At 39.7% G+C, this 27,368-nt stretch overlaps 1 protein-coding gene across 3 annotated transcripts in view; it reads left to right on the forward strand.

Moving 5' to 3' along the window:
• Positions 1–2,816: 2,816 nt before the first annotated feature.
• Positions 2,817–27,368, forward strand: part of sobpa (sine oculis binding protein homolog (Drosophila) a) — a 53,549-nt gene continuing 28,997 nt past the window's right edge. The window contains exons 1-5 of one of the 3 annotated variants that reach the window (XM_059352654.1): positions 2,817–3,164; positions 17,865–17,985; positions 20,427–20,636; positions 24,956–25,107; positions 26,860–26,883. In XM_059352654.1, coding sequence (XP_059208637.1) covers positions 3,069–3,164; positions 17,865–17,985; positions 20,427–20,636; positions 24,956–25,107; positions 26,860–26,883 — 603 coding nt within the window. In that variant the 5' untranslated portion in view covers positions 2,817–3,068. Of the gene's footprint in view, positions 3,165–3,307; positions 3,419–17,864; positions 17,986–20,426; positions 20,637–24,955; positions 25,108–26,859; positions 26,884–27,368 lie in introns of those variants that run through there. The other 2 variants (XM_059352655.1, XM_059352656.1) reach the window with 2 other exon arrangements.

Raw genomic sequence — 27,368 nt, forward strand, 5'->3', positions numbered from 1 at the left:
TCGGAGGACAGCATGTAGCACACAGATGAAGCAGGTAAATTCATGCCCAAAGCAAAAATGATTTATTAAAGGGATCTGTATCTATTTCAAATCCCAGTAATGACCTTATTTTGCATTAACTGAGTGGCATGCTGCGACACTGACACAACATTGTCAAAACATGTCATTTCAACATCATTAATGAGCCCTTTAGGAGCAACAGCAAATCCAAACAACGGTGCAAAAACATACATCTTAATGCATGTGTATGTAATTATATGTGGAGATATATTAATGTGAATCTGCACATGGGTCTTTTTTTTTACAGCAGACCTTTAGACTTGTCATAGTAGGGAAAGCACAGGTGAAACAACTTTCTTTAATAATAGCTCAGTTGTATTACATGTCCCCAGTCAACCATGCAGTGAGCCAGCATGCAACAGGAACCAGCTTACATTGAATGTAGTTGTTTTTATTATTATTAATGGACCTTTTTCACAGTGAACAGTTTGACTTTTCATTGTAGGAAAAGCACAGGTAAAATTGATAAAAATCATTAAAAAAATTAAAAACATCATTAAAAACTCACTTTTTAGTGCTTGTGCACATACACTTAGGGTATACGGAGTGCCTACCAACCCGTTAAGGCAACCCAGTCAAGTTTTTGTGGGTTGTCTAAAAGAGAAAACATTGGATTCAACAAGCTATTCAGATTCCTATGTCACATGAAGGATATACCGCCCCTCATCTGAGTATCTAAAGTACATGCAGGCAAGAGTCAAATACAGGACTTTAATCCAGGAGATCGATGTTCATGTCTCATGTGAATCCAGACTTTTAAGACGTAGTGGACTTATACTTTTCTGTTTTTTGTTTGTTTGTTTCAGTATTCCATTTTAGGCAGAAAAAAATACATTAACATTTAGGAATATATGTTTTTTTGGGTTAAAATAGACCCTTTGACCAAATGACGTGTCTGGGAGGTTTTCTGGCAGAAAGCTGCAAAGGGGTCACTTCTTACATTTTGACCAATCTAAACAGACAATTTCAGGAGGGGGACTGGGACAGGCACTAAAACGAAACTTTATAGACAGACAGTGAAAACAGGTATGTTCAGACAGACTGCATGAGAAAATAATGTGTTTTTTTATATTATTTTATATTATAATGTGTTCTAGCAGAAACCAAAATCAAAGTGTGGACCTTAAGATGAGCATACTATGTCCCAGTAAGGTATTTCAGTGAGCCAGCATGCACAATTCCCACAGCCTTCCTTAAGTGGAATGCAGCTATCATAAATGTTAAGTACACCTGTGCTTTTCCTACCGTTTCCTTCCCATGAAAAGTCAAATTGTCAGCGATGAAGAAGGTCCTAGCATGCATCTGTATGTTATCCATGTGAGATATGTACAGGCTGTGGAAACAATGTCCCAATGGGGCAATAAATTACTTTGTACTGTATGCATCTAAATTAACAACTATTACTCTTACTGGAATACATGTTCAAAAAAGAAGGAAATGATTGTCTCCAGAATTGTCTTTTAACCTTCGACTGAAATGGAGATATTCATTATACTTGATCAGTCCAAGACTGTTACAAAAACTCTATCAATCAGTGTTAGAATTGTTTTTTCTTGAAACTACTGAACTGGAGCTCCCAGTTATTTGAGAATATGTTAAAAATAACTAATTGCAATTGCTTTCAGGCTGAAAGTGTGACGTCTTGGGGTTGAATTTGGCATATTGCTTCTCTGTCCTCAATCTTCTCTGCCTCTTACAAGTCTGATAACTGAACTAGGATCAGTGGTGGACTCAGGCTGTCTGAGAGGCAGCGGTAAAAAATTAATCAGCCATACTCTTTATTTTAAGGCCACCAAAGAGGGCACTTCATCATAATTTTTCCGCCGGAAGGGCAACTTAGAGGGCACTTTATCACGTTTTAACTTCCATTGGGGCATCTAAGAGAGCACTTTTTCTGTTTGTTTGTTTTTCGAACATGAGGGCACCAAGGCAGGTGACTGCACGCTCTGCCTCTACCTTGTACAGTATTCCTGGTAAATTAGGGGCAAATGTTGAAACCATAGTCAAGTACAGTACCCAAAATGAAAACTGAGACACCTGTAGGCTTATTTGCGCCATGCACGTTGTTGCTTGAGGGAAAAACCTGACAGAAAATAAAGGAAACTTTATTTTAAACCACGATGGTTCCGATTTAAAAAAAAAAAAAAAATCACTACACCTAAAAGTTTCCTTTGGCCTTGAGAACGCTGAACCGTTTGCCTCACTATGATGAATCATTTTAGGCTGCATTTTTTATCCTGATTGCATATATACAATATCTTATTGGAACTGAAAGGACTTCCATCACCCTGCACCTGCTCCAGCTCACTTTCAGCAAACAAACAAAGCCATAAGTGCTTTTAATCCCTGCAACATCCACTGACCTACTGATGTGTAGTTAAGCAAGGCACCGACTGAGCCCACTCCACCTGCACAGTTACTCTGATGAAGTCTTGCACCAAAGTGTCTTCCTGCACAACATGCAACTAAACGCACTGAAACTTCCAGACTTGAGTTTGTGGTGTTAAATGACAGATAGAAAGACTAATGCCCAGCCCTAGTAAGACTCCCTTGAAGAACAATGTGTGGCTGGATGCCTGTGTGGGCACCTGTTTGCTGCCTGCAGACTGTCACCATGCGGGAGCAGCGTTAAGTGGATGTGACTGCTCTGATTGCACTCCATGGGAAAGCGAGAAGAAATAGCCTACCTCTGATCATCAACGCGTCATATAATGTTTCAGCGGACGCCCCTCCCCCTGTCTCGTTTTTTCCCCTCACTCAACCTCTCCTTTGACTCACAGAGGCGGCTCACCACTGGTGCACGGACCGTGGAGGATACGGGCAGAAGATGGCTGACTTAGCCGGGCACCGCGAGCCCTCGGCGGCATCACCAGCGTCACACGGGCCGCTGAAAAGCTGCAAGACATCCGCCGTCTGGCGACTGTAAACAGCTGCCGCTGCCTCTCTCTCACCCCCTTCCTCACTCCCCTCCTCACCGCAAATATTGACAGAAGTATCTCAGAGAAAACATGGCAGAGATGGAAAAAGAGGGCAGACCTCCGGAAAATAAAAGAAGCCGAAAACCAGCTCACCCGGTGAAAAGGGAAATAAATGAAGAGATGAAGGTAAAAGGGGATCTGTGCCCGGTTGCATGTGATTACGCGTGGAGAGCTTGTGAGGAGCATGCATGTCTGTAGAAGCACTAAAACCAGGCAGTGGAATATATGCACTCAATAGGCTGCATGATAGTCAAACTTTGATTTATGATTTTTTTTAAGTTCTATTGTCATATATCCACGCTGAATGGCAGCCCGAGCAGCGCACCCTGCCAGTATACCGCCTTGCACAATGGATGCGGCACCCATTCACTGCTACTGTAGTAAGTTTTGAATCAATGAGGAATACAGTGTACGTTCCTGTCGCTTCATGTCACAATTTCGCTGTTTGTGTGCCCTGCCTTTCATGGCTTGCCCAGAGTAAATGGAAAATCCAGTGCGTCAGTGAAGGCGTCAACAGTGCCTCTACTATTACTATTAATACTGTTACACTACGGCGCAACGGAGGGCAGCCAATGTGCATAATTAGTATAAATCAATGGGGGAACACCCGCCTATCCGCGATGCTTTTTGCGGGTCCACGTCGTGGCTTTGCCTCTATAAGTCGAGGTGTGTGTTTATGTGTTGCCCAGCTGCCCAGAGGCGTGAGATCCAGATGTGCGTCTGTGAGCTTTACGCACCCGACAAGAAGCACATTGTCCCCAGCGTTCGGCCTGCACGCTTCTCTCCTAATATTCACCCACACGTTGTTTCTATTTTTTTTTGTATTTGCACGGTGCACATTGTGATATTTGAGCTCCGTGCGGTTCATTGTGGGGGGAAAGAAAGTGTTCCTGGCATGTGTGTGTCTGTGTGTGTGTGTGTGTGTGTGAGAGAGAGAGAGGGTGGTAGGCTGTGTGTCCGCTTTGTCTTCATCTCTTCATTGTTTGTACACATTTGGCAGGAGACACATTTGCACTCTGCTGCTCTGGGTGGATATGCAGGTGATCACATCGGGAATAATTGTGGAAATTGTGATTTTTTTAGGCTGTGAGAGGGGGAAAAGCGAGCGTGCATGCTTGCTGTGAGCGAGTCCTGAAACAACCCTGGAATAAAGCCTTTTTGTATTTAGACAGGTCCAAAATACATTAATGGTGTCAACACTTCTTGTTCTCTCATTTTAAAACATAAATAATAATGATGATTTTATTGATGGCAATCTAGATGCTTTGCTGGTGGAGCAATGAGGAACAGGCAGTAATAAAGCATGATAATGTAGCCTTTTAAAATCTACATTTTTAGCAGTGTAATACTTGTAGGTATCTTCCTTGAGTGTTATTTACTTAATTGCAGCTGCATTCAGAGTTGTCCTTGCTTGTTGCCTGAAATGCATCTGAGTTATAGAGAAAGTGAATTTCTTCAATTATTTTTTTCTTGATAAAATAAATGAATAAAAAGTCCTCAGTTTGAGAAGAAAAGCCATCCTCCTGTTGTCTGGTCCTGGTGACAGGAGGGAGGGTTGCAGGGTGGAGGTGGTGGGGGTCTCTCCATGTAGAAATGTCCTTATTTCTTATCAGGGGAGCACTTGAGGGTAGTCTCAGTGGAGCATTTAGAATGGATGAAATCTTTATGAGCATCATTTAGGCACAATAAAGTGCTGTCTGTCCGGATTTTATTTGGTCATTTTTATCATTACAGCAGAGAGAAAATATTACCATAAATCTATTTGTGCTGCGAAAAAAAATCTAATTAAACGTCTCCTTCTTGTAATTTGTCAGATTGACCATGTCGTTATACGATGTCAGTCAGAAGTGATGTTTTATTTGCAGGTGAGTTGTGCTGTTAGATGATAGATGCTGTGAGGCGAGTCATCATTCAGGAGTCAGGGAATTGACATCTCTTGTGAATTTTTTTGCAGAGCTGACGTGTCAGTTAAACATCTCATTTTTTTAAATATAAAAGCATCTTAATTTGCTATTTGATTTGGAAGCACAGTGTAAGAAACTGTGATCAGTCAAATTGTGGATTATTGAATATGAAGATGAACCTGAGCGAACAAAACTGTAAATAGCTTGTGTGTTTATTTTAACATTTTCTTTATTATATCATTTTTTTTAGGACTTTTTCCTTATCCGATGTTAGGGTCAAGGGTCAGAGACTGTAATATGACTGTAAAAAAGAGGCAAGTTTTGGGATTTTTGGCTAAATTGAATTACATTTTTTTTTAGATATGTCAGTCCAAAATACAGCAGATATGGTGTTGCATTATTGGTGCTTAGGGAAAAAAAAATCATTACTCTTCTCATGACAACTCCAGCATCTCTGCCAATACCAGGGGAAGGCTTCTGAACGCAGCAGCAGATGTGGTTAAGGTGTCAAAACACTTTCGAAGGCTAAACAAGTTCGATTGTAGCTCATTACGCAACCTTGAATTTCATCTCCGATTCCACGCACACGCACAAACACATGCTTACACACGTTGACACACTTACGCGGCTGTCTGCAGATTTAATTTAGGAAAACACTGATCCATAGATAGAAAATAGCTGCAGCCTCTTTTTCAATACCTTCATTGTGACATTATGAGAAGTTGAATGATATTAAATAAATATCTGATATGATATAAAAATGAAGTCATTGGGGTTATGACAGTGTTGATAGAAATCAGACTTTAAATCTGAAGCTGCAGCTAATTAAAACTGTGCCATGGCTGCATGTTAATAGCCTAGTTTAACGTATTGGTTTCCTGTAGAAAACTCTCTTCTATTCCAGTTTTTCAGAACAAAAAGACCCAGTTTGTAGTTCCTCTCATCTTCAATATTACAGGCCGAAAACACACGCACACACAGACAGATACACAATGTGCCCTTGTGAGGGATCATACTCTGCAAAACCAAACAGTCTGACAGTGTTTCCTTCATCTGGCTGCTTAATGTGTGCCACGGTAAAATAAGCCCCGGTGAGTAATCAAGGACAAGGAGGAGTGGGCATGGAGGGGATATGAGAGGCTGGAGAGTGGTTTAAGAAACAGTGGAGAAAGGAATGTATACAGCGCGGGGCTGGCTAAGCTGTAAAAACTGTAACCTGAGTGTCTCTGCTGGATCCGATATCAAGGAAAGTAGAGGGAAATGAAAGCAGAGGAGAGGGAGAGGCAGGCAGAGGAGGAGAGAGGGAGCAGGGGAGTGGAAAAGTGGAGAAGTAGAGGAGGAGGAGAAGGAGGAGGCAAAAGGGAAACTTGGCGTGTGGATTCAGGAATTTTATCACGGTGTACAGTGACCTGCTCTGGTTTCTACCCGCAAGGTATCCAATTCCCACCATCATCATTACCACAAGCCCTACTGGCCACGACTAGGTCTTACTGGAGGGAAACAAGGGGAATTACTGTGGAGGTCCAAATGTTTTTCATCATTATCCGCTGCTGAATATATATGGCCGAGAAGTGCCAGCTTGTTTATCTGTAGACAAAGTATCTCCACCTGATTGAATGACTTTGTGAGCTCAGCAAAATTATTGTCATGTCCATATATTGTACATTGTTTGCACAAGAATGCCACCAACACATTAACCATCATGATGGCAGATTTAAGAGCTGTTTTTTTCTTCTGTCCATTTGAAGACTTGGGAACATCATCTTAATGTATTTTTTAGTTGAATGAGCAGAAAAAACTATGCAGAGGTTAACAAAGGTCCTAACCACTGAGGAACTGGATTGGCAGTATATTGTCTGTTATGGGATGAATATTAATAATAGTAATTACATTTTTTTAACCAAAGCACTTCACATGTAGAATATAAACTCTCTACACCGCCCTTGCCAAATGCTTAATATTCATTGAAGTGCAATGTTTTGTTAATAGAGACAGAGAGCAGGGCTACAGTACTTGAATTCAGTATTGAGACCACTTGTTTATTTAAGTCTTGCAGTTGTCCAGGTCTTGGGCCTTGTTGCACTCGGTATTGTCTTGGTCTCAGGCTCGGCTATTGGTCATGTTGGTCCTGATTGTTGATTGATGATCAGTTGATTAAATGGTGGTAGAAGATAGATCTGTCTTGTTTATGCATTAGATTATCTCTATCAATTTGAATTCCTTAGTTACCATATTAGCATTGGGAAGTCACTTTTATGGTTTTGAACAGGATACAATTTGCTCTGACTCTTGTCTTGACTGGACCTGGCCTTGGACTTGATTTGGGCTCTATTAGGTTGGATGGACTTCATTTTATTTATGTTTTTGCGAGGTGTGTTTATTTGGGATGTTCGAATATGTTTAATACATTCCAATTCCAATGTCTGAATTTGATATTAATACGAATTAAAAGTGATTGTTCTTTGAAAGGCTGAACAGTACTTGCATTATTAAGCTGTTATATTATCATTAGTGGCATGAAGTGGTATTAAAATGAAAATAGTATTGTATATCATGATTATTTCTGGGGCAATATATTGTCCAACAAAAAGTAGTTATTGTGACAGACCTGAGTGTATCACTACCTGTCCTGTAAAGACTCTTAAAACCAACAACTTTAACTTTAACTGTGTTTGATTGCACTTAAATGAAACACAGGATTGGTTTTGCTCAGAAAAGGAATGGGATTCATGATAACGCAGAGCTGTCATGTAGTCCATAATTACAGTTTATGGTATCAACTAATGCTCCACAAAAGGCATCCCATATACATGGACACTTCAGCAGGGGGAACAAATTATGAGGACAATAATGGTAGACTTATGTACACCTTGCTAGTACTGGGTTGGACCCCTTTCTGCCTTCAGAACTCCCTTGATTCTTCATGGCATAAATTTACCCAGGTGCTGGAAACATTCCTCACATATTTTGGTTAATATTTACATGATAGCATCAGGCAGTTGCTGCAGATTTGTCAGGCTGTTTGTCAATGACGCCACCTTACCCAAAGGTGCTCTATTGGACTGAGATCTGGTGCCTGTGGAGGACATTTGAATACAGTCATGTTCAAGTAACCAGTGTGAGGTGATTTGAGCTTTATGACATGGTGTGTTTTACTGGTGCACATACTCACTAGAAGATGGGTACCCTGTGGTCATAAAAGGATGGAAATGCTCAGCAACAATACTCAGGTTGGTTAAAATGATGTTCAATTGGTTCTAAGGGGCCCAAAGTGTGCCAAAAAATATTCCCCACACAATAATTACACCACCAGCAACCTGAACCGTTGATACAAGGCAGGATGAAGCCATGCTTTCATTTCTAAATTCTGACCCTACCGTGTGATTTTGCAGCAGAAGAGAGAGTCATCATATCAGGCAATGTTGTTCCAATGTTTTTATCTTTCAATTGTTGATTTGCCATCGTAGTGTTCCAGTTCATGTTCTCAGCTGATATAAATGGCACCCTTTGTGTTCTTCTTCTGCTTTAGGCCATCATCCACCACACTGATTAGCAAGCAATCAGCTCCTGCTGTCATTCATTTTTATTCGACCATGTCAATTTGCTTCCATTGCTACTGCTTTGTTGACCAAACACTATGTGTAAAGTTTGGTATGACTCCTAAAGGCTGCAGTTATCATGACACCCCACAGTACTAGAGGTGGAATTTGTCGTCTCATCATCACTGTGGTTAATAAAGACTGTAGAGTTTATTCCAATGTTATTGTCAGAGGAAAGACCACAGTCCCACAGCTTTTTAAAGGGTTTCGAGAACAGGATGTTCTAAGTAAATTTCATAGATGTATATTTTAATCTCATTTTGGCACTCAAGATATATTTTTTGCCACCAAATTGGCTCTGGTTCTTGAACCGTTCATAATTCTTGGGACCTTGGTGCTATCTAGTAAACCAGCCTGCAGTTTGAAGTGGAACCAGTGTAATCAACGATGCATCATCAATGGAGGGCATTACATAATGCAAGATGGTGGATCACATATTCTGTAACTACATATTACAGTATGGACCGTCTCTTCCCTGCCTGCAGAATATGACATGTCCCCTTCAGTTAAAACTTCAGGTAAAAGAAAACCTGCTATTTCTTGGTTCCAGCTGGGAAACAACTTTTTGGAGTATGAAACCAATCAGTTTTTGGTTGAAATGCCCTGACCAGAATGGAACCTGTTGGCAGCATGTTTGAGCTAAGCAAACATAATGGCAACCTGTCTGTTACATTTGTATGTTTATGGTTTACAAGTGGACCTCTTGATATGTGATGGTTCTATAGGAAAAAAATGTGATTTCTATTAACTATCTGGGGAGGCGAAATACCCAGAACCAAACTTAGGGAGCTCCTGACTTTTTGTTTTAAAGATAACCCTGGCATGGACCAAAATTTTGGTCAAGAGGAAATTTTGATGGTGGCAGGTTTGAAAGGTCAACCCTAAGAAAGATGAATGGACCCACTGAAGTAACCATCCATGCATTTAAGCAAATGCTGCCTTTTTGAGCTTTTCTAACATGTAACAGTTTGGTAGCTGGAAACATAAACTGCGCTTCCAGGGTACCTCTGTTCTGTACGACATTATTCTTGAAAGTCTTTGGGATGAATAAAAGCTGATAAAAAGAGATTTTGTCTGTGTTAAACCAGATAAAAAGCCTATACATCCAGCGTGACATATAGACATCTGTAGCTGCCTCTGTGCCTCCAACGCCTCTTCCTCCCCAGCTCACCCAGAGCCAAAGTTGGTGCCGCCGCTTTGATGAGCCGCCAACCAGGATTAGATTCCACTCTTAATATCACTCCCACTTTCTCAAAGTAGTAGGGTGACACAGAGGACAGGATGGTAGGAAGGAAAGGGAGACACAGAGAGATGCTGTGTTTTTGTCTCAGTGATGTGGTTATTTTACAGCTACATCCGTTTTACTTAAGCGTGCATTCAGGTTGGGTTATGCTCCAAGTCATTTGTTGAAAAGGAGGATTTTCTCATTGAAGAATTTTTCTTCTCAAGGTTTCATCCATGTAGTTGTGCTTGCCAGTATATACCCTTTGAGTCTGCCAGAGCACTGTTACTTTTAGTTCACTTTTAAGAGTTGACGTAACAATGACCGTGTTGGAAACTTCTGGAGAAATTACTGCTTCTCAGTTAAGATATAGATCGTCTTTACCTTATTCACTTTCATTATTTTAAGAATAATTTTCAAATCAATGTGTTTAGACTTGGAAACACCCCAATTGGACCATTTGGGTTCACACCATAGATGGTTGTGTCCTCTGAGTCTGAAAATTTAGGGGCTGTAGAAGTGCCTTAAACTTGCATTCTTTCAAATGGACAGCAGGGGGCGACTCCACTGGATCTTTAAATTAAGTCAGGTTGTATAGAAGAAAATGACCCTACTTTTCTAATTAGTTATTACCTAAATAAACATTTTCCACATACGTTTATGGTTTCAATCAATATTTTTTCAGTCAACAAATAATTAAATACAACATGATGTTAATTTATTAAATGATGGCCCTATTTAGAGTAAAAAGATGAAAAAGCTGGGCATTCTTTAGGGCTTGGCTACCTAGTGATGGACAAGTCATTACCAACGCAACATGTCAACCAAGATAGAGGCGTAGCAATAGGTGTTCATGGCACTGTGTACATTTATATAGCTTTTAACTTGATATTTGGTTTACCCGAATTATGGAAGCTTACTTAGGTAGCAGAAACCTTGCAAGGCATCGCCAGGAGCCAGGGGAAGTCAGATTGCTGGTATAGATGGGTGTTTGAGTTGGGCTGGTAGCTGATAGCCTCATCCATTGTGTATATGATATTGTCATATGCCAATTCAGCAGACATAGCCCAACCCCAGTGGGTGTACATAGTGTCCCTGGGTTCTTAGTCAGATGCACCCTTTTGTCCAAATACGGTCACTTCTGCCTCCAAAAAATACAAGATTCAAAATGGTAGTCCACAAACCAATGGGTGATGTCATGGTGGCTACATCCACTTCTTTTATACCAGGGGTGTCAAACTGATCCATGAAAGGGCCATTTTGGCTGCAAAAGCACACCTAGTTCAACTCATTCAACCACCTGAACATTCTTTGTTGCATCAGGTGTGTTTTTGCTGGGTTGGAACAAACACCTGCAGCCACATGGCCCTTTCATTGCTCAGTTTGACACCACCGCTTTAAACGGTCAATTTTTTGTTGCTTCATACAGTCTGTGATTCACACCTGTGGATTGTTTACTACATCTAGTTCATCTGATCTACAGATGTAATATTTGGAAGGAAACCCTGGCGAATACAGAGAAAACATGCAAATACCACACAGAATGGACAGGAACTAAAGTGCACACACAGTTAAAAAATAAATAAATGTATAGGCCATTTCAGTAAAAAATGTACAGTGGTGCAAAATGCCATGAAAACACTGGGTGTCTCCATGGATAAAAAAACACAATTGTGTATATAGCTGTCAGGACCTAACTTTAGCTCTGCTCAGGAAGTGGTACTAAATCTGACTTCCAGGAACCTTCAGGCAGAGTGAGCGCTGCTGTCACTCAGCATTGTTCAGGCACAAGTGCTGTTACATGAGCAAACACGAGCTGTCCTCATTAACAGCCTTCACTGCTTTAACCACCACTTTTAAAAACCTCCTTGACAAAAAAGGCTGAGATTATAAGTGTTTGGATTAGACTTTAATTATTGTAAATAATCACGACAAATCCTTTCATTGTTGGATGCTGACGCTGAGAGTTCCAGATGTTCCCTCACATGTGTTAGCAGGCTATGTGCAAAAACCTTCTGACAGATGCAGTTTGGTGCTTCTAGTTGCAACAACATAGTGCCTTGACTTCACCTGTAATTGAATTGAAACCGTGTCCTGCACCTTTGTGCCACATCTATGCATTGACCACCCCACCGCAGTGGTATTTCATAACAGGCAGATCAATAACTTCTGTCATTCTTCATTAATAATGCCTTTCTAGCATTTAGACCAAGTCCTTCTACTCTGTGTGGCAAATTTACTTCTGCACAGAATGGCAAAAAACTATATGCTCTGCATGTACAAAGCAAAACCGAGGCAAAACCGATCCTAGAGGAGTGCTACTACTCTGAGATACAAATAAAGCACATCATGGATTTCTCTGTAAAATGCTTAGAAACAAAGTAAATGTGCTGATGAAGCAGGAGGAAATCTGCCTCTGTCACTCCTATACTGTGCCACAGTGTCTCAAATATGCAAAAAGATACTTCTGCCTCAGTCTAAACAAATGTGTGTGCTGCGGCTGTGTGTGTGTGTGTGTGTGTGTGTGTGTGTGTGTGTGGGCTCATTCCCACTTGTGTCTACCTTACTATAATACCACTGTAAGCAATATCCAAACTGCGCTTTGTGTTGGTGCTCTGTTAATTGAATTTGTATCAGGTAATTGAGTCAGTGGACCAACCTGTTGTCTGCAGGCTGTAGACTCAGACAGTCCATGCTGTGTCAGCGTGCTTGATGGGCCATTCAAGACAGTTCTTTCTTTTGTTTTTTTGCCTCCATGCTGGCGATAGCTGTGGCCAGAGGCATTCGTTTTGGGATTGTCTGTTCACAGATCTCATAGACTGTATAAAAAGATTATAGTCATCATGACATCAACCATTGGTATGTGAATTTCTGGATTTAAAGCCTTGAGACTGGCCTTTTTTAGCCATCGGCATCTTGTTTTTTTGCAACCTGCATATGTGTAGAATGGATTGGGTTATTAACTAAGTTAGCATTAGCTTGGTTAACCAGGGGCATCCATAATTCAACAGCCAAAACCTTTGAGTCTCTTTTAGTACAACTAAACATTGAACAAGACATTTTAAGCAATCAAAATGTTACAGTTAACTGAAGAAGTCAAAAGTAACAGCTGCTGCTGCGGGAAATACTAACTGAGGTAATAAATTATCTGAGAAGTAGGGTTATATTCCCTGCTGAATGCAAGTTTAATGTATTACCATATTCTTAGGCTTTTCTATCCATCCATCCATCCATCCATGAAATCATCCATTTAACCATCCATCCGTCCGTCCGTCCTCCATCCATCCTCCACTTATCCAAGGTTAGGTTGCAGGGGCAGCAGGCTAAGCAAGATCATCCACTTGGACTTGAGGATGAACTGATTAGAATTATGTGGTCAAGGAACCAGTTCAGTGAGACCTCATGCCCATCCTATTCTCACTTGAGAATGATATCGCAAGAACACCTAGAAGGAACTTAATTACATCTGGCATGACCGTCCAACTCAAGGATGAACTGGTGATAATTTGGTGGTTGAAAGTCAAGATCATTGTGACCTCACAAAACATTTTTTGGCCTTAAATGAAAAAAAAAAACTGGAATTTAAACACTAAAAATTGCACACACAATTCTGTTAAGAATAGAAGACTGCAGTGATATTAAATGGTCATCAAAGGTCATTTTTACTTATTCATTCATTACCATTCATTACCGTTTATCCGCATTCGGGTCACGGGGGCTGGAGCCTATCCCAGCTGACATTGGGCGAGAGGCGGGGTACACCCTGGACAGGTCGCCAGACTATCACAGGGCTAACACATAGAGACAGACAATCACACTCTCATTCACTCCTACGGGCAATTTAGAGTCATCAATTAAACCTAAGTGCATGTTGTTGGACTGTGGGAGGAAGCCGGAGTACCCGGTGAGAACCCACGCTGACACGGGGAGAACATGCAAACTCCACAGGGCCGCAGTGAGGCGAGAGTGCTAACCACTCCACCACCGTGTACCCCTCATTTTTTACTACAAAAACACTACTGGCCATTATTCAATGCCATAAACTCAAAAATCGAAGGGCAGGCTGAGACCATATTTCATAGTTAGTCGGATACTTGATTGCTGACACTAATTTGGGGTGCCCAACTTGATCTTCTGTGCTTCTGGGTTGAAGAAGTGTGTGAAGCATCCACGTCTTAGAATTTATAGCTTAACATTCATTTTTGAATTGTCTACTGTCATAGTACAGCGTTATGTCCTATCTTCTTCCCCTGGTAATTAATTATAAGCTCATTGCTTTTGCTGGTGTTGAGATCATTTGAGTGCACCATGTGGAAAAGCTCTCTGTTAGTCCTATGCACTGTAAAAGTAGTGTCCAGCATGTTTCTCACTGGAAACGATTCTCTGCAATGAATCGTCATAACTTCACATACTTAATACTTCAATCAAATTTCCTTAAAATCTTCACTATGACTGTGGACATACATGGATCTAAACTGTAACTTGACTGGTAGCTGCATAATGTATTTTATTGTGAAAATACTCTAGAATACAACATACAAACTCCACTGAGACCTTGTAGTTTCACTTTATTTGCCCAAATTAAATTCTGGTTTGAGAGACGGTCACTTTTCCACCCACAGGAAATCACGAATCAATACTTCAGTCCTGCCTCCAGCAGTGAGTGCACACTCTCCAGAGATATCTGCACTCAAGTTAGAACTTTTTTACTCTCTCTCGTCCTCTTGGAGTAAAACATCATAGACCAGCCTGGTTGATGGACATGAACTTTCTGTGTGCAAGTCACTTCAAGCCTGGTTTTTCTAACTTTTACTGCAAACATAGGAAGTCACCTTGTGCACTTATAAAGTTAACATTGATGCTAAATCTATACAAGGGTCAGCATCCTTTCCGTCAAATCTAGATAGAAATGATATTTTGCATTTGTATGGTGCATTCCTGGTTCATTATGGATGAACAGGCAGCAGTTAAGGCTTATTCATTCCCACACTTCTTTACTAAGGATCTACACCACATTTTTCACCCTTTTTCTCTCTGAATGTAGCAATAGCTTGATGACAACTTCAGACAACAGATGCACATACTCTCTCTTCTTCTGCCGATGTGTACGTCCTTATTTTGCTGTTAAATTTAGATCATCTAAGAGTCAGATGTGCTGGGTGGCACTGAACCACTCCGACATGATCACTCCTGCTCTGACATATCGACAGGAGCTGTTTATAATTGACATTTAACTGCTTGATGCAGTGACTGATGAGTGTTGGCTGCTGCCATGAAGAGCTAATGCACAGAGTAAAAGTGGGACTGGCTATAAAATAATGAACCGACTCCAGTCTTGTCAAGTTGATCTGGAGCAAGCCCACCAATGGCACGACAAGGCGGGTCATCACTGTGGCAACGCACTGTGCAAATACACTGCTGCATGGTGAGTGTTTGCCCTTGCAAGCTTGTAACACAATCTAATTGACAGGCTCGTCCCTTACCTGAGGCTAATTTAGTCAGAATTTGCTTGTTGTGTTTATCATTATAAGAAACACTTACAAAAATGTATTCAGCAGTAATATGTGGAAAACATTATTTACAGCAGCGAGGACGAGTGTTCCCTCTAAGCTGATAGTTAAGTGACCTGTGACTAATATTTTAACACACAGACCAAATAATTAGAGCTGATTCATCCTCAGTCGCTGCTGTAGGTTGTTTCCAGAAAGAACATTTTCAGCTATATTTGCGAGTCAGACGATAGCTGAACCGTTTACCATAGTTTAGGGTTCAGTGAATAGACGCTTCTGGGAATGTTCCAGCTGGGAGGTGTGTGGTGATAATGGGCTGTATGCATTAGCAGGGTTATGGTTTTGTTTTGAGTACAGCATTTATTGACTGTGTTGCGAGAGGCTGTCATGGAGGAAATACGTTTTTGTTTCACCTGCATAGAGTTGTGTTTATTTTTGCATACCTGCACTAACTATCTGCAGAGCACTTTGTGCTGCTGTGCTGCTGGTGACTTTTACCCAACTTGGATGACATTTGTCACAAGGCGTGACGATGATATTTAACTGTGAAGAGTTATTTACTGCTCAGTGACAGCTGTAATACTATTTGGCTGATTGGTAGATAACCATGATGGCTTGGTGTAGTACTGAAATACACTGTATTTAGTCATGAAGTATATCTACTAACCTACTATTGTAAATTACCTTTAGCACATTTCAGAGTGTATTTGAATGATATAGCTTGTTGTTTTTCATCACACACGATTGTGCACGCAGTATCAGAAGTATAGGCTTAATTCACTGGAAGAGTTGTAATCTGTCCTTGCTTGTGTTGTATTACTCTCATTTGTACGTCGCTTTGGATAAAAGCATCTGCTAAATGACATTGTAGAATTGTATAATTGTTTTGAACGTGTCGTGTTGTGCGGTGGGCTGCCAAAACTGAAAAGGTACAAAAAAGTCTTAATTTTTATACATATACATTCCATTATTATTTGATACATTTATCTATGCATTTAAAGATATATCGATATATGTTAAAATGTCATATGGAATTAGACCATATCGCAAATATCTATATAGTTCAAATGTTTTTCTTTCTTTATATATAAATGCTTACTAGGGTTTGTCATATTAAGTTATTTTGTAATGTTTGTTATTCTTTTCTCATATAAATATATTTATTTCAGAAAAAAGATTGGCCTATTTTATTTCATCGGCTATTTTTTCTGAGTTTTTATTTATTTAAATATGCACTTTATGGAGCTTTGATTTTAAAAATACAAAGGTACTCCTGTTGTTGTACAGTATTTATGTTCACGTAAATAAACCGTTTCAATAAAACTACTTGTGAGCCGACTGAACATTTGCTCTCACTTTGCGATGAATATATTGATATTTAGCCTAAATATATCGGGATATGACTTTTGGTCCATATCGCCCAGCCCTAAGTTGATCTATAGAAAGAATGGAGAACAGCTCTGCCAAGGTGAATCAATCATGCAGGTGCTGCTAGTGGAGGGAGGTGGGGCTGCTTTGTCTCAAAAATTTGCCAAATTTTAAGGTTTGTGGCAAAAGAAACGGATCAGACACTGTGGCCCGCCTGTCTGCTCTCCTCCTGGGCTCTCTGAAGCTCTGCTATTGCCTGGCAAAGGCTGCAGTGTCAGCAACACGGCGGTCCATGGGGACCAAAAAAAAACTGTAAGGGGTTTTAACATATTGCCCTTTAAGTTGGCTCTTGCTAGGGGTTAAGGTCCGCTGAGAACTATGAAGATAACTCATTCCATTTAAACCAATAAATATGACATCTCTGTGCAGCTCAATGACAGCCCTGAGTCTTTTTTAAATAGTTTTTGGCATGTTGTTGTTGGGTTCTTTGGCTTTGGGCCTCACAAATCAGTAGTGGTCCATGTTGCATTTAACCCTTGTGCCATTTTTGGATGCAGAGACAACATTTTCAACCAAAAACCCACAAGTCAAAGCCTTATCTTTGCTGTCACTCTGTCGTTACTGTGCTATGGTTTCTGTTTGATAAGTTCTCTCTGCTGCTTAGTGTGCAGTGATAGGGTTATTATCAGTCTTTAATGCGCTCTGTTAACAGCGAGCTGTGATTGGGGCCATTAGTTCGGCTGTCCAGCGTTTGGACAGTTAACCCCAATTAGGTTGATCTGTACTAATGAAGAGACCAGGTGGAAAACCTACAGTATACTGTGGTTTTCTCAGGACACAGCTTTAAATCTAAGTGTGATCATAATATTTCTGTCCAATTAGTTGTTGAAATGTGGTATTGTGGTCAAATCTCAGAAGCTGGTCTTAAAGTCAAGGTCTCAGGAGAAGCACAGCAGCTGAGAGTAACAAATAGAGTAACAAAATTACAATGTTGCATCATGCATGCGTCTTCATCATCATATCAAAATGTCAACATGTTTCCTTGAGTTACATTTATATTTCATGTGATACTCACTTTTATTTCTTGCTGTTTATTTACTAAATCACTTTTTATCTGCACTGTAGCAGCTTGTATCGCAGGAATTAAAACTGCAATATGGTACATGAAAGAATGAATGAAGACTTTTGTCTCGAGTCTCACCAGCCGACTGTGTGTGTTGCAGAGTTTTGCAGAGAACACCATGAACGAGCTGCTGGGCTGGTACGGCTACGACAAGGTGGAGCTGAGAGACTCTGACAACCTGGACATAGGGGAGACGCCACAGCACATCTCTGTCCTCAAAGGTATGGACTGTCTCTGACTGACAGGACACCTGTTTAGAGTTGTTTTTTAAACTAATAGCACATGCATTTTGTCATATTTGCCATTCAACACTCAGTTTTCTTCACTATCCACCATAAAAACTGTGTGGTGCATCCAAAGAAAATTTAATTTGTGAAAATATGAATTGCTCATTAAGTGATTGTGTGTTAAAGGCCCTTAAATCTTAAATGATGGGGTCCAGCATGGACACACTTTATGTTACACTTGGGAAGTTTCTGCCTTTTTTTCTGTCTTCCTTGGTTTTAAGTGGGCAGGGCTCATGAACCAATCAGCAAAATGTGAATGAAAATGTGACAACAGATGGACTGTTTGCTTCTGCTATCTGCACTGTCAATCCACTCCCACACAGTTCCGATGAAGCAGATTAGCTGAATTTATTAAATGCTAAACTAAGGATGTTTCCTGAACTTTAAACCTGTGTTAATTATTTTTTGACCACATAAAAGCAAGCTGCAAACAAAACAATGACATATCATCCTATCTTATTTGCTGGCAACTGAAATATTTATGTTTATTTATGCTTATTTATATCAGCACAAATGTGAAGACATTTTCTATTTAACTGGGGTTTTTTTCATGTCTTTGGGCACATGGGACTACTGTTTTTGCAATAGATGTCATTGTATTTTAGGAAAAAAACAGTAGTCCCATGTGAGACTAAATAAAGTACGATTTTTTTTAAAAAATGGGAGAAAGAAAAAGGAAAAACATCTCAAGAACTACAAGGAGCACAAAGAAGTATTTGGCACCTTATAAACTAATTCAGAAGTCACCTATCTATCTATCTATCTATCTATCTATCTATCTATCTATCTATCTATCTATCTATCTATCTATCTATCTATCTATCTATCTATCTATCTATCTATCTATCTATCTATCTATCTATCTATCTATCTATCTATCTATCTATCTATCTATCTATCTATCTATCTATCTATAATTGACTGTTAATAAAATAGGTTATAAAGTTGATATGATGAGCTTGTGAACAAACAGATGCCTACAGTTGTTTTGGATTGGCTTTTGTGTCCACCTGACCAATATTCACACTGTTTTGGTCTTCACTAACTCCTGAGGCCAAATATCTGACTCATTAGCTGCTAAATGCTCCACAATGTTCCCCAGCTAGCTGGTAACTTTGTCAATCTGCCATTTGGAGCCGGGAAGGTAGCATAAACTCAGTGTTTTTTTACTGAAAACAGCTGCCTGCTGCAAGAAGAACGGGACTGGGAGCAGTGAGACTGAACTAAAATAGTATAGTTGTGGGCTGGAAAACCCAAAGAATGACGTTGTGTGCAGTATTGGATGATTTCTCTGCAGGCTTGTCTCTATGAGTGACCTTTATCACAGTACATTTGGTCATTTGATTCAACAATTTTGAGCCACAGTTTATATTGAAAGAACTGTAAGGCCAAAATACACGCATCAGGCTTCATTTAACATCTTCCATTTCTCGTCTTCTTCTTTTTTAACATTAAGGCGTAACACAGCTGAAATGTCATAAATTAAAAAAAAAAAAGAAATGTTTTTTGGTCAAACCCTTACCCCTATTCTTGCCCACTGGTGGACAGATGGATTTTGAGAGGTTAAATATATTACCTTGTACAGTTTTCAATTGAATATATGTCACAAAGGATAAGCTAATTATTACATTCTGTTTTACTTACGTTTTAGACACAACTCAACTTTGGCATTGTAGATTTTAGGCTCTCACATTATGTCAGGATTTGCAGTGAGTTGAGGTCGAGTTGTGATGAGGTGCTAATCACTTGAAGTCGACCTATGAGTAGAAAAAAGGTGTGCACACTCCATATTAGGGCTGGGTGATATGGACCAAATGTAATTTCCTGATAAATTTAGGCTGAATATCACCATACGATACATATCCCGATATTTTTTTTAAAGTGAGAGCAAATGTTCAGTCAAAGTCAAAGTCAAATGTGACATGTCAAGTAGTTTTATTGAAACTATTTGTTTAAGTGATCATAAATACTGCATAACAACAGGAGTACCTTTAAAAAAAAAAAAAATTAAAATCAAAGCTCCATAAAGTGCACATTTAAATAAAAAATATGTTAAATAAAATAGCCTATGAAATAAAATAGGGCAATCTTTTTCTGAAATAAAGAAAAAATAACAAACATTACAAAATAACTAAATATGATGAACCCTAGTAAGAGCAGCATTTATATATAAAATAGAAAGAAATTGAACCATATCGATATATGTGATATGGTCTAATTCCATATCACATTTAAAAATATATCGATATATCGCCCAGCCCTGCTCCATATGCATTTTTCATTTTATTTGATAACGTTGTGGCCCACTGGCCTTCTTGTGTCACAGCATCTCACCAGTTGTTTAGTGACACTTCATTTTAATCTCCCCTCTTTAGAAAACTTGTTGCCAAAAATCTCAGCTTCAACCGAGGGCAGCGAAGGCTCTCCGGATCGAGCCAACAGCTCCCAGTCTTTGCCAGCCTCCAGGAACGGAGTCACAGAGTCCTCCACCACACCGTCCACCTCCATGCCCGGCACCAAGGAGCATGGCAACATGCCCATCATAGTCCCCATGATCCCCCCGCCGCTGATCAAGCCCCCTGCAGGTAGGGAGCACAGACACCTTTGAAAAGCGTTTTTTCTTATCCAAGTCAAGAAAACAGTGAAACATTATGACTGCCAGTAGAAATCAGTATCAAAATGTAGTCAAATTGGCAAACCAGCCCTCCTCCAAAGCTGCAACATAACTATTTTATGCATGTGTGTGTTTTGAACAAGGCAACATTTTACATTTCCAAAAAGATCAAGGTCATTTTTAAGCCATTGCAGATTGCTGATGTTTTTCCGCCCGAAAGCTCATATCTAACTAGAAGATCGTATCCACAGCAGGCAGATTACATTGTAATGAAACCTACTTGCTGATTCTCCAGCAAAACTGAATGTTTATGCAACATGAAAACTTTCTGCCTGTGCAATGGCCTGAAAGCCTCCAAAGCAGGCAGGGACAGTGGACTAATGAGCTAGCTACCTGCTGTACACCTTGTTTTCCTCCACCTGCCCAAGTGTCAATATAACCCCATCAACTCTCTGAGGAAATGTCCGCGTTCCTCGGCCAGACAGAGGGCTTCATTATCCCTTGCGTCTGCTGTGGCACAGGAGGTTGGTGCGGCGTGGTGGAGGGAGCGAACTGCCTTGGCATCACCCAAGAGGAGTCCCCGCTGGCCCTGCCTAGGCGGGGAAACAGATGGTGTGGTCCCACTTAAAGCACCAGCACCAACCCACCACCCGGCCGACACCCCCTTCAACTCGCCCCCCACACCCCCACACATATGCTGAATTATTCATGTGCCCCGCAAAATCCGACAAAGGACCTTTTGAGGTGCAGGTAAGGCGGATGATGGTGGCATTTAGTATGGAGGCTGCATAATTACTGGCGGAGGTTTTTTTATCCCCCCCCCCTCATGCAGATGTTGGGGCTTCTTACAAGATGCCAGGACGTGGGAAGGCGAAAAACAACTCCACCTCAAGATGTCTCTTTGTATGAAAATGTTGAGATATTTTGAAATATGTTGTGATTTCATGTTGGCCTTCGATCCTGTTCATTACGCTGTGGTGCAGAATTATTCCAAGCTATGTACAAACCCTTATCCACCCACCCAGTCGGCCCAGAATGAAACTATGTCTTGTTTTTCTGTTATCGCTGCAGTGGGCAGCAATCCAGATAGACACAAAAAGGCAGAGGGGCTATAGAGTAGGAATGAGGTAGAGCACAGAGGAGAGGAGAGACATAAAATATGCATGTTGGTCCACTGTGCTATCTTTAGGGCCACTGGGAGTTATTCCCTTAATTGTGAGTTAGTCTTTACTTAAAATCTGATGGCCCTGTAGATCCATTAAGCTCAACAAGAGGTGAAAAGCCTGGCCAGCGTGCGATAAGGAGGTGAGCAGGGGTGAAAGACTAATGGGCCTGCGTTTTTTCGCCCTCACACCCGCGTAGTCATAATGTGATAATTGGGAGATACTGGAGGGAATCTCGGAGGATCTCTCTTATTGCAACAGCGTTGGCACTAAAAGCCTGCAGCTCATCACCAGCAGTCACAGTTTACCACAGAAGAGGCATTTCACTGTCACTGAGGGTCTGCTCAAATAATTTGTTGCCCACACTGACCGCACTGCAGCCACAAACCTCTGAAGCAAAGGTTCAAACAAGGAGCTGGTTTTGAAGCCTTTACTGAATGGATTACATTTTGTTGTTCCCAGGGAACTTTTTATAGACAAAATTCATTTTATTTCAAGGAAGGATGTGTGTAGATTTACTCAGAAGAGATGTGGGTAAATCCCTCTAGACCCTTAAGCCCTTCTCTTTTTTCATTATTATTATTATTATTTTTTATCTGAGTAATAAGCCTACACAAATCCTGTACATACTATCAACCAAAAAAAAAAAATCTAGTGGAAAACTCAACATAGTCTCCACTTACTGATAATCTGCAGTTCATTTTAACTGCTGGAGCCGTGCTGCAAATATGCCCACACACATAAAAATATACATCCACGCACACTACTTGAAACTGCTATTGGCAATTTTATTATTTGTAATGTTAATACAGCATATAGTTAATTCAGCTTTTTTTGGAATTTATTTTCTTCCAATAATTGACCAGTGCTAAATCAAACATGTAGATAATTTTTGCCTTGGGTTACTTGATTAAGTTTGGCTGCCGGATCACCTCTACATGATGTGTAAAAAGTCTGAATTCCTGCTTCATCGAGTCTGTCTGTAAGAGGAGAAGCAAACTACTTTTAAAATGCTTGTTTTCTGATTTGAGTTTTGATTAATCAGGGCTGATAGACTTTGGCAAAACTGTGCCACATTAATTTCTTCTTCTTTATATATTTATGTCTTTGTGTTGTCTGTGTGTGAAAAAAATGCTTTGCTTTGCATTTGGTATGAACACACCACACTCACAACAGTAACTGTCTGAAATCACCATGTAGACTCATTATGTATCATTAACATCCCATAGCCCTGACCTTACATAACTCGGACTTAATGTCTATTTCATTTTATGTCTAATGTTTGAATGTGATGCGAATCCTGCTTTGTTTTCCTTGTGTTTCTTTTTTTCATTTTCTCTGCCCTCAAAGTGCCCTCACCATGAATAAACAAGGGAGAACAAAAAAACAAAATGAACTGTGGGGATTGTGTGGTAGATGGATAGATGGGTGGGGTTTCCTTCAGGTCAGTTCAGATTGGATTTGTGTAAATTGTCAGTAAGGGGAAAGTGATCCAAACTAGAGCCCGACCGATATATATCAGTTGACAGATATTATCGGCCGATATTGCCTATCAAAGGCATATTGGTATAGGTCTATATACTGTGCCGTTATGAAATATTTGTTTCATGTATAATATATAATGCAGAAATTGTTGCTTGGCATGATTTAGAAATAGTTATAATTTTTGTATTTTATTTTTTTGATAGTCAGCAATTGACTGCACAGTAATGATGGTTATTTAGCTATTTATTTAATTCCTATTTATTCTCTTTTTTTTCTGAGTTATCATTTATAGAATTGGCTGATAATGAAATACATTGTTTGTATAATATTGCATACAATGTTAAATATTTTTAAATAAAGTTTTATGTCTAAGAAAGTAGCTCTTTGGGTACATTTTCAGAGTGGTGAAAAATCAGTGCACAATCCACATAAAAAAAAGGTTAATTTTCATTCAAGCTAAAAAAATAACTATATGGGACGCCATATTGGTTATTGATGAATTGTCCCCTCAGTATTAGGGCTGGACGATATGGACCAAAAGTAATTTCCTGATATATTTAGGCTGAATATCGATATACGATATGTATCCCGATATTTTTATCGCAAAGTGAGAGCAAATGTTCAGTCAATGTTGAAGCCAAATATGACATGTCACAAGTACTTTTATTGAAACCGTTTATTTAAGTGAACATAAATAATGTATAGCAGGAGTACCTTTTTTTTAAAGTCAAGGCTCCATAAAGTGCGCATTTAAATAAAAAAATATCTTAAATAAAAGCAGCAGCTAGCCTGGAGTAAGGATCACATTGCAAATTGGAACTATATCGATAAAAAAATTCCATATCGGTCAGGCTCTAGTCCAAACTGTCTTAAATGAAGGCCTACCTTCTTGAATTCATCAGTGTTTACTTAGATGTTGTTCCGTAAAACAAATCTCACACATCTGATGTTAGAACACAAACTATGAGAATAACTTAAAAAATCTCTGGTGTAGTAAAAACACTGTCTCTGCCTCCTGTGTGAACATCTCCAGCATCATCAGTTTACATCCTTGTGTCCACTTCAGGTTCTCTAATACCCACAGAGCACAGCCACAAATAGGCATCTTCCCATGTCCCTGGCTCATCCGGTTCTGCTGCATTTACCCGTGGCAGGCCTTCATTATAAATCCTACTGTGGTTTTTGTGGCCTGAGTCTTGAGCGGATTTAGCTGGGCTGAGTCAGTGGAGTTAATGCCTTTTGGTCCTTGTGTTTAATTTGTGTCGTTGTTACATGTATGTTCATACTCTTTGCACTTAAAATATAATAGATGTTGCTTGTGCTTGAGTGTATTTTGTAATCAGAATCAGACTACTTTGATCATGAAGTTTAAGCCATGAGGCGATTTGGTGACAACTTAAAACATTATGGGTGTTAAATAACAGTTTTAGTATCTCTAGTATTTATCAAAGTATGGTAAAGCAAAAAATAGCCATTTTGCAAAAAGGTTTCTGTATTTTTCAAGTTGAAAAATATTGGAATAACCTTTTATGGCACCTCGGGCCTGACTTTCCAAAATAATGGTCTGCAGTTTGAAGGTATTTGATGGGCCTCACACTGAACTTGAGCTCCATCCTAACTAATTTCCACTGTTTCTTTTCAGATGAAGATGCATCCAATGTGCAGATCATGTGCGCCTGGTGCCAGAAGGTCGGTGTCAAGCGATATTCTCTGAGCATGGGGAGTGAGCTGAAGAGCTTCTGCAGTGAGAAGTGCTTCGCCGCCTGCCGCAGAGCCTATTTTAAGAGAAATAAGGTAAAATGCCTTCCTTCTCATCAGCTGGACACTCTAAATATCTTTCACAGGCTTTGCACATACCAGGCCTATGTCCTGGAAAGTACATGTGATCATCACGAGTGAGTCCCAGAGGAAAGTCCCAGAGTTAAACAAAAATGTATAAAACAAGCATGAAATAAATCTTATTCTAATGTGAAATGTATTGTTGTTTGGTAGCTAAAAGAACTTCTGAGACATAGACTGCATAAAAGAAGTGGATGTAGCAACCAAGACATCACCCATTTGTTTGTGGACTACCTTTTTGGAACCTTGAGTGTGGCATTTTTGCCATCATCATCTTGTTTTTTTGGAGCCAGAAGAGGCCGCAAGGTAGCCATGCCATGCGCCAGGTAGCCTGATTTATCATCTATTTTACTCTAAAAGAGAATGTAGTTTACAAAAAGAACATACTGTATTGAAGAAGAGTTGAAATGATCAATTGAGACCATAAACTCATTTAATAAGTGTTTACTAAGGTAATAAATCAAGTGAGATGTAGGCTCCTTTTCTCACAGACTTCAATACGATAATACAACTTCTTTTTGCAGTCGCCCCCTGCTGGCCGTTAGAAAGAATGCAGGATTTAGGCACTTCTGCCTTGAACAATGAAGCTACTACCACTTCTTTGATACAGTCTATGATCTGAAATAAAACATTTAAGTTGTACTGCTTGGACTGAACACGAGAACTTGGTATAAAAATTGCATTCTCCTACTATGACAGCACTCCTTTTCACTTCCACTTATTTCAAGTCATACCTTTTTCATTTGCGGTGATATTTTTGTGGAGGGGAAACAATTGTCCTACTAGCTTTTTGAAAGATTACACTCATGTTGATGACAGCAGGCTGAAAAGATAGTTTTTATTTTTTACTAGTTTACACAGTGATCTCAAGCACTTTTATACACAGACTGGACTCCTCGCTTTAGAGGTCATCCCAGTTAATTCCAGGTAGAATAAAAACTCTTTTTACATTTTTGTAAACTGATTCAGCAGATCGAATAAATATTTATGTTAGCTTTGCTACATTAGCTAATGACTAACTTTACTGACAGGAAACTAACATTTGTAAGACTCACGTTAGCTAACATGAGGGTACTAGCTAAGTGTTATCATTACTTGCACACACAAAAAAACCTAATCATTTTACTTATTATTTTTTAAAAGAGTAGAGATAAACTATGTCTGCCGGGACAGCAAAGTTCAGAAGTTCAATTACTGTATCTGTATTAGAGCTAGGGCAGAATGCCTCTAATATGGCTGCCAGAAAATGTTACTTCATCTGCTAAGCTCTTTATAAACATGCACTATATTCTGCGTCTGACAGCTAAATGAAGTCTTCATGACATTTTGATAGCCTTAATGCTGTGAGCAGGAGCTTTATCTGTTGTAGCTTCAGCAATTATCACGCTTAATTCTGACTCAAGACATCAAAAGGTCATTTTAACTTTAAAAATCTTGCATAAAAGTGTCAACTAAAAAGCCCTCTCATTACTTTTTCAGGTTTGGCTTGAATATAAAATGCGTAATACATAACACATTCAGCTAGAAACCACTGAGAAAAAAATCATGGATTTCACTACAAAAACACCTTCAGGCAATCAACTTTTAAATGGCTTGGTCACCGTGGCGCATAAGACGCAAGACAGCACATATCAAAGTTGTTATTGTGTTCTCATTTTCCCCCCGATGACTGTAGTTAAACAATCTCCTTTCTCTCTTGTACCAAAGCTGGGATATATAAGGAATTACGCTGTGAGTATGACGTGTTTTACTCTCCTGCTTGTCTGTCCTGAAGTCAGTTATTCATCTAAACATAATCACTTTTCAAGCACTGCACTGGAGCAGGAATAAGTAGGGGTGCACTTAGAGTATGTCTGTTCATTTCAGTTAGTGATATCCAATTTCTTTTCTTTTCTGACACTTTTTCCCAAAGCATGAGAATCAAGCTGAGCCTTGCGTCTACTGTACTGTTGCTCATACTATGTGTTTTTCATTTTCTACCTTTAACATTTTAGCTCATTTACTTTTATAGAAAGTTTGTAGTTTTCATTGTACTGAATGTTGAAATGATGACAAATGATCTGTCCTGTCCTGGTGATGACAAGCGGAGTCTGACATGTTGAAACCTCGTGGGAGAACGCGTGACAGCTGCAAGAGCTTTTGAGCTTCATATCAGATGAAAACGCAGCTTTTTGAACTGCTTTTATTTTCCTGTCTGAGCTTCAGAGGAGGTCAGA

This window comes from Centropristis striata, chromosome 16, assembly GCF_030273125.1.
Source record: "Centropristis striata isolate RG_2023a ecotype Rhode Island chromosome 16, C.striata_1.0, whole genome shotgun sequence".
Taxonomy (NCBI): Eukaryota; Metazoa; Chordata; class Actinopteri; order Perciformes; family Serranidae; genus Centropristis; species Centropristis striata.